General features: G+C 48.6%; 1 protein-coding gene across 8 annotated transcripts in view; it reads right to left on the reverse strand.

The window, feature by feature from the left end:
• The window catches only part of AGAP1 (ArfGAP with GTPase domain, ankyrin repeat and PH domain 1), a 666750-nt gene that overhangs the window by 272561 nt on the left and 380357 nt on the right, over positions 1-13832 (reverse strand). For all 8 annotated transcript variants that reach the window (XM_044001114.1, XM_044001113.1, XM_044001112.1 and 5 more), the window contains one exon: positions 6513-6605. In XM_044001114.1, the coding sequence (XP_043857049.1) occupies positions 6513-6605 (93 nt within the window). The remainder of the gene's footprint in view (positions 1-6512; positions 6606-13832) is intronic.

Genomic DNA, 13832 nt, shown 5'->3' on the forward strand with positions numbered 1-13832 from the left:
AACAAGGCAGAGCGAGAACATTGTAAGGGTCCTGGGAATTATACAGAGATGCGGTGCTGGACTCGTAGCTCAGGAGAACCGAGTTCAAATCCTGCCTCAGCAACCCAATCACTGTCTGACCCTGGGCAGGACACATAATTTCTCTCAGGCTCAGTTTCCTCATCTGTAAAGTGAGGAGAACAATAGGATTATCCTCTTCACTCTGCAAACTTCAGGCACCACAGACATGGGCGATCATCTCTACTGAAATTGCTGGCCTTCACTGGGCTCTGATTTCCCAAGATTGCCCTGAGAATTGTTGTGTGAAATCGAGGACCTGGATTCATTCAAACACACCCAGTCTGCCAAAAATCCAAATTAGAACCCGAGTTATATTCTGGATTTGGAGGGAGCAGAAAGCCCTGTTGTGCTCCAGAAAGGGTGTGGGTAACTCTGGGACCTCCCACCATAAAGGCCTGGAGGTATAGGGAGACACGCCAAGACAAGGTCTCCATCTGGGCATCATTAGAGCGAGGGGCAGAAAGCCCTCCAGAGACACCGGGCCTCATCTCCACCTGAGGAAGGGAAACGGGAGCCCTGGGCAAATGCTTCGGGTGAGTATGGACAGAAAGAGAAAGCCATGGAAATACGTCAGAAAAAGAGGCAAAAAATCCCCAAACGGGCGTGGATGGAAACATTCCTGAGGAGCCCAAGGGGATGATGAGTCCAGGGCCCAAAGATGTGTTGTTCCATGACATCTCGAGATTAAAACACCCCCCACATACACACACACACTCACACACATACCCACTCACTCTCACACACACACTCACAAACACCCCCGAAAAAGAAAGAAAGGAAAGTACCCAGCTGCTGTCCCCAAAACAGACCTCCCATCTGCCACCCACAATTTGCATGTCACCTTCTCCAGGCTCATTTGTACTTCATTAACTGCCATTGACTTAACAAGATTTATGCAAATGACACCATAGGAGCGCGCCAACTCCCACTGCAATCAAGTGATTATGTATGTACAATTCTCCACAGCAATGAAAAATTAATACATGACAAGCCCACTCACCGCTAAGCTGAACCTCTGGCTTTTATTTTTCTAGTTGCAGCCTTTTCCCCCACATTTTTTCTTTGGAAATGCCCTGCCAGGAAAGGCGAGCAAGGCCGGCTGCCTCATCACCCTTCTGCCTCTCACTCTCTCCTCCCTCCGTAAGATTTAAACCAACCAGCAAGGAACTCACCCACCACAGAGAGGGACCATCCTAGGCTAGAGAGGAAATCTGGAGATCTAAAAAATAAAATGGCGACCGTGCTTCCTGTAAAGCGATTCCGAGACGAGCAGTGGTGAAATCAGCAGCCCAGGGACGAGTGAGAACGTCTGAGGAGGGAATCCCTGAATCGGACACCAGACAAACAGGGCCCAGTGAAGGGGGGACGCTCCTCTGGCCGGCCCACAACGTGGCTCCCGAGTGACGTGGGCAGGACTCCGGGTGGGGAGTGACGTGGGCAGGACTCCGGGTGGGGAGCCGGAGGACTAGGGTTCAAACCCCAGCTTGGCTCATTTCCTCCTTGGTGACGCCCAGCAAGGGCACCTTTCTCCCAGGCCTCGGCCTCTTCAAGGACCACATGAAGCTGTCTGGACTGGGTGACCTTCGAGGCCCTTCCCATCCCAGGAGGACTGGACTCGAGGCTTGTGAGCTTCCTTCCAACTCAAATTGTATCATCCTTATTAAATATGATTCTTGTTCCAGTTGGCATTTATTTTTTGGCAGGGTGGGGGCTTTCTCTGTCCCATTTCCCTAACGGGGAATGATGACAGGAAGTTCTTTAGCCTGAGCCAGTGAGGACTGGGGCTAGGGTGTGTGCTGAGGTCAGGTGCCACACCTCATCAGGGCTGCCCCCGATTTCTGACTTGAGGCTGGAGATCTTGGCTCCTATGGAGGATAAACCCTGTGAGGGATAAATCCTTCCTGGTGCTGTCCCCGTCCCCCCAGTGCCCCCAGTGCCAAGCACAGAGCTGTGTCCCTGCTGGTGTGTGCACTGGTAGATCGGTGGCAGCTGTCCTGGAGGGTTGGGACAAGGTCCCCGTGAAAGAAGAGGAGGCAGCCGTGAGGCCCAGAGGACAGCCCTGGCACGGGTGGCCACCCACGCCAAGAGATGGCCCTGGAGGGTCTGAGAAACAGGCAGGGGGGAGGGGAGCAAAGATGGGAGGGAGATGGACACTGACAGAGACGTGCCCAGGGGCTCATCCCCAGCGAGAGATTGGCCATTCCTGGGCAGGGGCTGGAGCCCCAAGTCCACTTATTCCTCTGGTCCCTCCAACTACAATTACGGGACTTGGGGAATAAGCAGGTGCGACTCAAACCAAGGATCAACATCCATAAGTCTGCTTCCAAAATCTGCTTAGATCTACTTTAAAAGAATAAGCAATTAAAAAAAGACTTTTAAAAACTATTATTTAAAACTATTGATTCCAATGACTGCAGCAGCAATGGAAATCAAAAGGTAGAAACCTTTGACAAACCCCTTTGGAGATGTTTTTCCGTCACATCTACAGTTATCTGAAGACCAGCCACTGCCCAGCTGTGTGTTTTGGGCAAGTCACTGGACATCTCTGGGTCCCTTCCTGCTCTGTCCGTATCCTGTGAAGGGCCAGGCACTGTGGTGGGCAGTGAGGATACAGAAGAATGAAAGGGCATGGCAAGGGCTCTGACCCTAACCCTAATTTAATGAGCAGAAAGAAAGGGAAGGGGAAGGCCAAAAAACCAAACCAAACAAAACCCCCAAGACAAGACAAGACAAGATAAGACAAGACAAAGAGTCCTGCTTTCCCTTACCTGAAGGCATAACAATGCGGAGAGTTAGTCCCTAGTGCCCTCCCTCCCAAACCACATGGTATTTAAGAACTTTGTATGTTTCCATTTATTCTCTTCCTTCGATGCTCTCTGTATTGTCCTATGCCCTTGCAGACTCCGCCAGCAGAATATGATCTCCTTATGAGCAGGGATTAATCTGTCCCCTGTAGCCCCAGTGCCCTGGTCCCTTGTAACTGCCCATTAAGTGCTTCTGGGCTGATCAATGCAGTAAGAACAGCTCCTGTGGATACAAAACACTCTCCCTTGCATGCACATGCAAGAAGAGATATATACTCATGGGCTTTAACCGTCATAGACTTAGGAAGGACTTCAGCGATGATCTAGTAAATCCAAGCCCCTCATTCTGCAAGTAGAGGGAAACGGAGGCCCTGAAGCCACCCAGAGAGCAAAGGAGGAAGAGCTGAGATCTGCCCTCCAGGCCTCTGAAGTCAAATGCTATTTCTAAACATCACAGAGACTTAGGTTCCTACAAAAGATGGTCTCCAAAATGAGATGCCAATAGAGGCAAATTTAGAATTCCACCTAGAAAACAAACACAAGCTTTTTATTGCCCCGGAACCCTAGAACATTTTTATCTAGATGAGATCTTGGAGATCCATTTCTGGTTCCTGATACTAGAGAGGAGTTAGCTGAGGCACAGCAAGGTGAAGGTCATGTGACTCCCACCATAGCGTCCTTCAGTGTGGGGTACACATGTGAAGAACTCCTCTACAAATCCCGGTCAAGGGCCTATGGGTATGGAACATCTGACTTTAATTTAAATAGGGCAGTTAGCTTTCCCGAATTGTTGTCTCCCTCTTTTTGATTCTTCCTTATAAGGCACGGCTCTCTAGAAGGAGGAAAGAGGAGGGAGGAGGGAGGAGGACCACATTGGGAAATGTAGGTGACATACAAAAGTATTGCTAAAAATTTTATTGTTTAAAAAAAGAGAAAAGAAGATGGGTTATTTATTGCTGTGGGCTGGCGTGCTGCACTGTCCCTATCACTGACAGTTTGGGGAATTTTAAAGTTTGCAAAGCTCTTACTGTGCGTCAACCTAATTGATTATCACAACAACCCATAGATACGATGACTCTCATTTTACAGGAAACTAGGTGTCTGAGAGGGCAGTGACTCGTCCAGGGTCACACACCTGCTGAGTGACAGAGATGGGACCCAGCCTGCCCTGGGTCCAAGCACAGCACTCCATTCTCTGAGTCCCACTGCCTTTGCATGTGACAGTAGGCAGACAGACCTCTTGGTCTGTCACCACTTGGACTCGGACTGAGATCATTCTGCAAATTGACAACTAAAAGGCTTTCAGGGACTGCATAACACTCATTTTACGCCTGACAGTCTATTCCAATCCCCACATATATTGGAAATCTAGCCGGGAAAAGTGTCCTCTGCAAATTAACTGTGTACAAAATTGTGTTACGGTTTCAATTAAATCACAGCCTTACGCTGCTCAAATCGCAAAGCATTGCCAATATTAATAAGGGTTTCCACTAAGTTAAATACAAGAATTGAGGCAATGCATTGTATTACATTTGGCTAGATAAAAGAAATAAATTTCTTCATATCGATTTCTAAAATGAAAGAAAAGGAGTTAAGTACATTAAAAAATTGCTCAAATATAAAAAGTAGTGACAGCTACAAGCACGTATGCAAACACACACACACACACACACACACACACACACACACCCACCCTGTCTCTCTCTCCCTAGACACTTACAAATATATGTGCTTTAAAGGTCTGCAGAAAAAAGGAGTTTAGTGAAAAACAGACACCGAGACGCTGAGGAGGAAAGAATTGGTAAATTCCACGGGGGGGGGGGGGGGGGGGGTGTCCAGGGTATAGCATCTTTTCAATGGAAATGTGCCACAGAACAGAGCCTGCTGTCCAGAGATCCCTTTCATACCGTGGGCTCTGAGCTTGTCCTCACGGTGTGAAATCCCCCATTTGGAAGCTCGTCCGAGCTGCTATGGCTCCTGATAGAACATTGTTGGTTTTCTCTGCTGACCCCTGGGACCCAGCGTGAGAGGAAACCTCAGGGAAACCTGGGAGGACAGGAAGTGGGATGCCCTTGACTGGATGGTTTTAGTCTCCCAAGTTCAAAGTTTGCACTGGGGGGCGGGAGGGGGGACTGTTGGGGAGTCTTACTATAAACCCAAAGACTGTTCCCCCATGAGGCCATGGGCTGCCTCCTCTTAGAAGAGACAGAATACTCCCTCTCCCTACCTGTGCCCCAGGCTGTAGACAGTGTGCATCGCAGGGGCCTGAGAGAGGCTCCGGAAGCCAAAAGTTGTTTCCTCACCATATTAACTACTTGGCTCTAACACCGAGGGCCAAACAATTCTGCTCCAGGAGGGGTGGATGAAAAGCTGTGCTAGAAAGAAGTACATGAGGTGATGGGAGAACTGGGAATGGTGGAGAATGAGCCTAAGATGGGGAAATGCCGAGGGACAAATCCTCATTTTCCTTCTCCCTCCCTCCCTCCCTTTCGTTTCTCTCCCTTCTTTCTCTCCTCTCTTTACCCCTTCTCTACCTCTTGCTTCCTTCTTGCTCTCTTGTTTACTTCTCATTATCTTGCTTCCTTCTATCTTTTCCATGCTTCCTTCCTTTTTGCCCTCTCTTGCTCCCCCTTCCTTCCCCTTTCTCCTTCCTTTTCCCATCTTCTCTCTGCATCCTTCCTAGTTTAAGTGAACAGGAAATATCAGGTCCATTAGCCACTTTTAGCGCCAGGATGAATGATACCCCCTCACACACACCCCATGCCCCCAAGCCTTATTTTGCTTTTGAGAGAGGGCGCAGCACCAACACTGGGACCTCTTTCTCTGTGTCTTCCTGGTAAGCATCCCCTGGCTGCATCTCCTGACCAAATGATTCTGCTTAAGAAACAACACACATCCGTCCAGGCCATTTAGCCTCCGGTTTTGGGGCTAATGAAAGCCTGGGCCAGGCTAGCCACCGAGGCCAAAACAAACCCGCCACTTCAGATTCTGTTGTGTAATGAGGAAGTTTAATTAAGGCCCCCATTACAGCTGTAAATGTGCGCCGATATAATAAGGTCTAAATGAACCCAAGCCTAATCAAAGTTACAATTCCTTCATTAGCAAATTACAAACAAGAGCCCACAGCTGACACACGGGCTGAGATGATCACAACTAATTGCCTCGCTGTTACAAACCAGCCTGAAACGGTGTTCAGATGTCCGTCTGCGCGAGAGGGAACGAGGGCCGCATCAGGCGATGGTGGGATCACAAGGGGCCCTTGTACCGCGCTCTGATTTACCCCCGTCGACTGGCAGCCCGGCCCGGCACAGCACAAGGCCCAATCAAAGGCCAGCCACAAAGGCGGCCTTTGAAGCCAGCTCAGCCTCCCAAAGCCCTCCATATGCGAGCGGGCAGACTGCACTTCATTAGGGCCTGTTGTCACATTTTCCCTCTTCTTATTCTAATGATCCCATTTTAATACACACGGGAACCTCTCCTAATTGATGTCAAGTGAGTGACTTCCACATTCATCAACAGAGCACATCAAACATGCGTTGGCTCACAGGCCCAGCATCCTCTAGCGAGCGTGAGGCTCGAGGTGTGGCTCCAATGGAAAGCAAAAAAAAAAAAAAAAGGCAGTGAGGGAGGGGGGAAGAAGCCACATACCTGCTTAATTGGAATTGCACGGCCGCTTCCAATGCTGTCCGCTCGACTCTCCAGGCTTTTTTTCTCTTTGTCTGGGTCGCTCCCTTTCCGAGACTGCAGAGAAAAGGAAAGTTAGCAATGGCAGAAATGCTGCAGTGACCGCACAGGGGCTCTGCCCCATTGGGGACATTCTCTGAAAATACAGATTTTGGTGACAATGCATATCCGGAAACCACAGACTTGGGCCTTGAAACACACTCCTCTTTTGCTCTCCCGCCTCCCCACCACCAAATCATCTTCTAAATTTTTTTTAAGAGTTCAAAATTCAATTACTGGAAACCAATGGACCATATAGGAAAGTAACGCCCAACAGGAAAAGGCATTTTCCAAGCCTCCATTAATAGTAACAAGGAGGGGAAAAAAAAAAAGAGGGTTCGAATTTCAGATTTGGAAAACCTACTGTATCGATTTATATATTTAATTAATGCTGGAATGACTTTTAAAATTCTATTAACGGCTTGGCAGGGCAATTTAACGGCACGCCCTTGATTAGTCAGTCACAAGTTCATTTAATTTTTTTATTGCTTTGGGGAGGTGAGAAAGTAGCAACCTCAAAGTCAAGTCCGCGTCTGATTCTGTTCTGAACTAAATAAATACAAACCCCGAGAGGAAGCACCCTTCAGGCAGTGTGGTGAAGTTGGGGAGGGGGGGCTCAGAGGCCGTGGTTGATAGCCGCGGCTTCTTGGTGTGTCGGTTTTGCCGACTGAAACAACTGGGGCTGCACTTTCTCCGGTACAGAACCGAGGAAATGCACAAGGAGCATACTTAAAGTAAAACGTAAGGAGCGCCCCCATCTCAAGGCCCTGTCTTTTACGGCATGAGAACGTGTGAGCAAAATGATTTTCTGACAGATTTATTTTATTATGAGAGAAACATCTGAGACTCGTCCTCCTTAATAACCTCCCTGACAAGTGACAACTTCACTCCATTACTTTTCAATGGGGACATTACTCACGCAATATTGAAAATGGGGAAACATTTTCATGTGCTTTTCAAATCTTAGATGATATATGAAATGGAGAGAGCCGTGGTGTCCGGCGCAATGGTGGCAGCAGGAAAGCTCTCGGAAGCCAGGTTCAAGGTGATGGGGAAGTGTCCCCTGAGCAACTTGGGGAGTGACTGGCGTCCGGCCCCTTTAACAGAACTGGTGCCGAGGACGAGTCAGGAAGGGGCAGAGGAGTTGTCAAACAGAGACTAAAGCCAGACCATCACAGCCGAGGCAAGGCAAAAGGAAGGAGACGCTGTGGTCTGGTTTTGGCCCAGATCTGTGACTTCCTCAGGGTATGTGTCCGTGGGCATGAGGGAGACAGAGACACAGTCACAGACAGACTGAGGGAGAGGGGGATGGCTGGGGACTTCCAGTCTGCAAACTCCTTGCACCAACTTGTCCTCTCCCTCCTCCAGTTTGCCTTGGGTCCTTGGCCCTTATTCCATGAGCCTTGAATCATCCTTTTCTGTGTGCATTCCATTCCCGAGTCCCCAGTAAAATGCAAGGTCTCAGGCTGGGAAGGCGCCATTTTGAAAGTCTTTGAATCCTAAACACCCAGTAGGCACATAATAAATACCTACTAGATTAGATTGAGTATATGATGGCTCTGAGGTGGAAGAAGAGACAATAAAATCTCTTCAGCATGGTTTTAAGGTTACATGACCTTTCCCTCAATTCTTTAAAAAGTGGCAAAATGCAGTGTTAATCGCCATTCTCTATTCCCATGAATGTGTTCATGAATCATCTCTAGCCATGTTGGATAAATCAACTGTCTACAGTCGTTTGGCATTCAGTAGGGGTTCAATATCCTTTGGATAGTATAATTGCTCCACTGTCACCCCCACATCCCTGAACACCAATGAGGGAAGCAGCAGTAACCCAGCTAATGTACTGGTTTCTCAGATTTAAAAATCTAAGGTAAGGCTCTATTCTGGAGTCATGGGGTTGATGATATTGGGCATAGAAAGAAGGTTCCATGATGAAAAAGAAATGAGCCAAGCACCAGCCCAGGCCCACCCTGTCCTTCATACCAGGTCACACCCCTGACCACATGTGTGATTCTATCCCTTGTAGAGGGATCCAGACTAGGGACTTTGTTCCCCAAAGGAGATGACCACTTGCCCTCCAGTTTATCTTCTCAGAGAGATGTGCCCAGGACACAGACAGATTAAGGGATTGGTCCAACAGCACATAGCTAGACTCGGTCACCACTGGAACAAGCAGAGCTCTTGAACAGAGTTCTCACTCGGGTCTAAATGAAATCTCTTCACCAGTTACAAACATGAGAAAGCGAGGAGAACATATTTTCCACTGAATTCCATATGTCCTTTTAAGATGTACCAGAGGCAGAGACATAGTGAAGGAGCACAAGGCAGCCCACACCCCCAGAACTGGCGGGCCACCAAGGTCCGGTGGACACAGAGAAGTGGACACCAGGCCCGTCATGAGGATTCCTGTTGGCTTTTGTTTAAACTTTTTTGTTTGTTTCTTTTTCCTCCCCAAGGAATTAGAAGAGGCCGAGATGAACTCTCCATATAAACTACCTACATGCAGGGACTTGGAGGTATCGGGAGAAATGAATTTTCCAGCGCAATCAATGAAAAGAACCCACATTGACTGAGCTTGCGGCAGGCACCACACTGAGTCCTCGGGGTCCCATGGATGCACACAAGAGCCCCGCCCGCTTATGTCAAGGAGGCACTTTCCTCTCATTCCATGAGCAATGTAGGCAGCGCCAATGGTGGGAACGGAGCCTCCATCTTTCTTCTACTCAAAACAAGCAGACGCGGAACAAACCCCCTTTGGGCTCCGCTGTCTCTCTAACAAGGTTGTCGTTTTTGAAGTGTGTCTGCTTCCGTTTATCAGCATAACACTTTGGTGTGGCTGCACTGAGTGGCAATTGGGGCTGAGCGGTCCAATGCAAAATGAATGACTAAAGGATTCACAGTCTTTGGTCAATCCCACTTTTTGGTCCAACTGAAGAAGCCTTGGGAATGTGGGTGCTAGAAAGGGAGTGCCCCAAGAAGCACAGGCTCCCCTTCCCTGAAGACCTCGGGTCCAGGGTCCAGGCCTTGCGCCCCCTCCTCAGTCCTGCCCCTGGGAATTCCTCCTTCCCTTCAAAATTCAACCCAAGCACAACCTTACACAAAAAGCCTTTTCTGATCCCTTGCTGCTGTCCCATTCCCTTAAATGAATTTTGTATTGATATCTATGTTTTATAATAATAATAGCTATCATGTCTAGAGCACTTTAAGGTTTACAGAATGCCCTACATATGTTATCCCATTGATCCTCATAGCAACTATGGGAAGGAAGTGCTACTATCATCTCCACTTAATAAGGGAATAAACAGGCAGAGAGAGGGTAAGTGGTAATGGTAGCCAGGGGGCTCCCAAGGTCATTCCAACCCTGAAATTCTGAGAGTCTTCAGGTATTATGGGTAATTTTTGACCATGTCAGTGACATGATGACAAAAGACCAGCAGAGGCTCGGATGTGACAGCACAGGGCCCCTCCCTGCCTGTGACCAGGATGTGGCAGAACAGACAACGATGGGCGTCCCCAAGGACAAACAACCGACTAACTGATCTCACATATCCAAAGTGTGGAGGAAAACTGTGACCACACATTGGATGTGGCAGCCACATGTGTGCATGTGGAGAGTAACAGTGTCAAAAGCATCATCCTCCCACCTCGTGACAGGCGAGCAGGAGGGGCACTGATGCAGCAGGAACAAAAGCTTCTGCAGAGTCCGGGAGGCTGCGGCCCCTTGGTGAGGTGGGGGCCCTGCTGCCCTTGCACGCGGCACTTTCCTATATGAGCTACCTAGTAATAAACGCCTGAGGAGTCGCGGAAGGGAAGCTTCCCCAGGGCAGGGGCTGGGCCACCTTCTCTTTCTTTGTGCCTAGCCCAGCGTTTGGTACCCAGGGTCTAGAGCTGGAATTTCACTGAGATAGGGGAGGCAGCTGCTAGAGGAGGAAACTCCAGCAAAACAAAGTGGCTCGGACTCTGCCACATGTGGTCTTGGCTTGCCCAGGTCACTCTGGGTCTAAAGTACCTTGAAGTAGGATATGAAGCCAGGTCCTCTGGCTCAAAACCCATGGCTCTTTCACTGGGCTAAGCTGCCTCTGAGTGATGCCTTAGGCTCATTAAAAATAAAGCAGCCAGGGGTGGCTAGGTGACGCAGTAGATAAAGCACTGGCCCTGGATTCAGGAGGACTTAAGTTCAAAGCCAGCCTCAGACATTTGACACTTACTAGCTGTGTGACCCTGGGCAAGTCACTTAACCCTCATTGCCCTGCAAAAAAAAAAAAAAAGGAAAAGAAAACAAAAACAAACAAGAAAAGAACTCTCAAATATGAATTTAAAAAATAAATAAATAAAGCAGCCAAGTGAGCGTCCAGTGTCCCCTTCTCCATGGGGCTGTTAATGTATAGGGGCGTGTCATTTTCCCTGACAGAATGTAAGCCACTTGAGGACAGGGGCTACCGCATTTTTGCCTTCACATCCCCAGTTCCTGCACAGGGTCTGGTGGACAGCTTAGGTGCCGAATGAATGCTTCTTAACCGACGAATTCCAGCTTAATGAATAAATGATGTAACACAAACTAACAATCTAACAAATAGTAACAGCATGATAACCCTAATGGCATCTTTAGAGAACTCTTTAAGGTTTACAAAGGGCTTCACAAATACCATCTCATTTAATCCTCCAAACCACCCTGGGAAGGAGCTGCTATCAGAGTATCCACTTTACAGATTAGAAAACAGAGGCAGAAAGAGAAGTGACTCGCCCAGGGTCACACAGCAAGTATCAGAGGCTGGCCTAGAACCCAGGTCTTTGTGACTCCTGGGACCAGAAGTCCATTCACTATGGCCTGTTGCTTCTCTGTGTGGATCTACTGAGATCAGGGCAGCTTTGAACATTCACGTTCAGTTCATTATATACTGAAAAAGAAAAGCAAACTCTATGTAATGGAGAGCTGTAGTTTCACGGACAGTCCTTTCTGTTCTGACGGAAATGCCTGTTTTCTCTGGGGTTTGTTAGGTTCAGCATAAAAATAAGATGAAATGAGTTTTGTTTAAATGGGGATAAAGCTAGGCATGGGCTCCTATGGGCATAGGAGAGTCCAGGGAGAGCAAACTCCCTCAGCCAGGACAGGGGCAGGACGGGGTTGCACCTTGTCTACCAGTGACCCAATCTTTGAGAGGTGACCACGGCCCTGGAGATGACGGACTCGGCCACTTAGACACATTGCTGTTTTATCAGCCAATTAACAGTCATTGAATCCAATTAATTAGTTAGACAAATAAATACTTATTTGTCACAAACTCGCTTGTCCCAGGGGCTGACAGCACAGTGGCCCTCGGGTGGGCCTTCTCCCCAAGTGAGGTACCTGGGGCCACCGGCACCTTCACAAAGGTGAAACCTGACAACGACATGCGATGGAGGGGAAGGAGCCCTTGCGGGGCCCATCCACGAGAAAGAGAGGGACTTGGGATGGCCCTTGGTGCCTCTTGAAGGGGGCAGTTCAGTGGGATTTCGCAGCGGCCTCACCGGCGGATCCCAGGGGCCAAGGGTGTGCTTCCTGACTCTCTGCTCCTGCCTGTTGCTGCCGCCCGGCAACACAATCACTTATATAACGAGAAATAATCTCAGTGAAAGGAAAGGGCTGGGGGAGCAGCTTCTAACTAATGGATGGTCTTGGGCTCCCCAGGGTCCTTGCAGTGCTAGGCAGAGATGAGGGAGGCCCTCGACACAGTGGCCTCCTGGAGGTCAAATTATGGGAGGACACAGCCAAGAGCCATGAAGGAGGGCCTGCAATCTGCATCAGTGGAGGAAGATCCTCACGGGTGGAGGAGATCGCGGATCCAAGGGCGGGCGCAGGTCACTCTGCGCCCTACTTCCCCCATATACACACAGTCCATATCCCAGGGCCCGAGTCTGAGGGACTCCTCAACACGGAGAAACTAGACCCGATGAACCAGGCTCAGGGATCCGGTAAAAACCGGCCTGAACATTGGCGTTTCCAAAGCCTGTCATTGGCCTTGTTCAGTTACTTGGGTGACAGTGACATCTAGTGGAGGCAAAGGGTTGGGCTCGCCTAAGTCTCACCACACACACACACACACACCCCCCCCACACACACACCCACCCACCCCTACTCACACACACCCACACATAAATACCCACGGACTCATATCCACTCATAGCCACATCCACACACATACACACTTATATACAGACTCACATTCATACACCTGTACACACTCACACAGATACATTCATCCCTACATATACTCATAAGCACATCAACCCACACTCATCCTCACACTCACAGACACATCCCCACACTCATACATATACACCCACACTCATACATATACACCCACACTCACACATCTACACCCACACACAGACACGCACATACACACTATCCCCTCATACACAAATAACCCCCACTCATATACAGTCAGACACAGACACACACATCCCCACACACTCACGCATACTCGTAGACAGTCACAACATACTCATACACAGACACGCTCATATCCAGTTATACAGACACTCATGACACATATATTCACACATACTCATATGCCCTCATGCACACACTTGCACACACTCACACATGCTCAAGCATGCTTACACTCTCACACACCCATTCACACTCATACACATGAATTCCTATTCTGTCATACACAAATAACCCCACACACTCATGTACAGACACACACACACACTCATAAACACAATAGTCACAACACATTCATACACAGACACACTTATATCTAGTTACTCAGACACTCATAGACATATACTCATATCCCCTCATGTACACGTTTGCACTCACACACTCGTACATGCTCACCCTCATACAGACATGCTCATACACATACACACACTCACAGACACATGCATTCCTATCCCCTCATACACAAAAAAATTATACACTCATATACAGTCAGACACACACACTCATACATACTCAGATAAACACAATACAGTCACAACACATTCATACACAGACACACTCATATCCACTTACACAGACACATACTTATATCCCCTCATGCACATGTTTGTACTCACACACTTGCACATGATCACACACATACTCATACACTCACATTCATACACACAGACGCTCACACTCAAACACACATGGCGCTTTTGCTCAGCATCAAAGCACGCCATTGGCCAACAGCCACTGGGGCCTTTTTGCCACAATCCTGTGAGGCAAAGAGCCCACAACTGTTTCTGCCCCACCCCCCATGATGCTGTTGTGCT

The sequence above is a fragment of the Dromiciops gliroides genome, chromosome 4, assembly GCF_019393635.1.
Source record: "Dromiciops gliroides isolate mDroGli1 chromosome 4, mDroGli1.pri, whole genome shotgun sequence".
In the NCBI taxonomy this organism is placed as follows: Eukaryota; Metazoa; Chordata; class Mammalia; order Microbiotheria; family Microbiotheriidae; genus Dromiciops; species Dromiciops gliroides.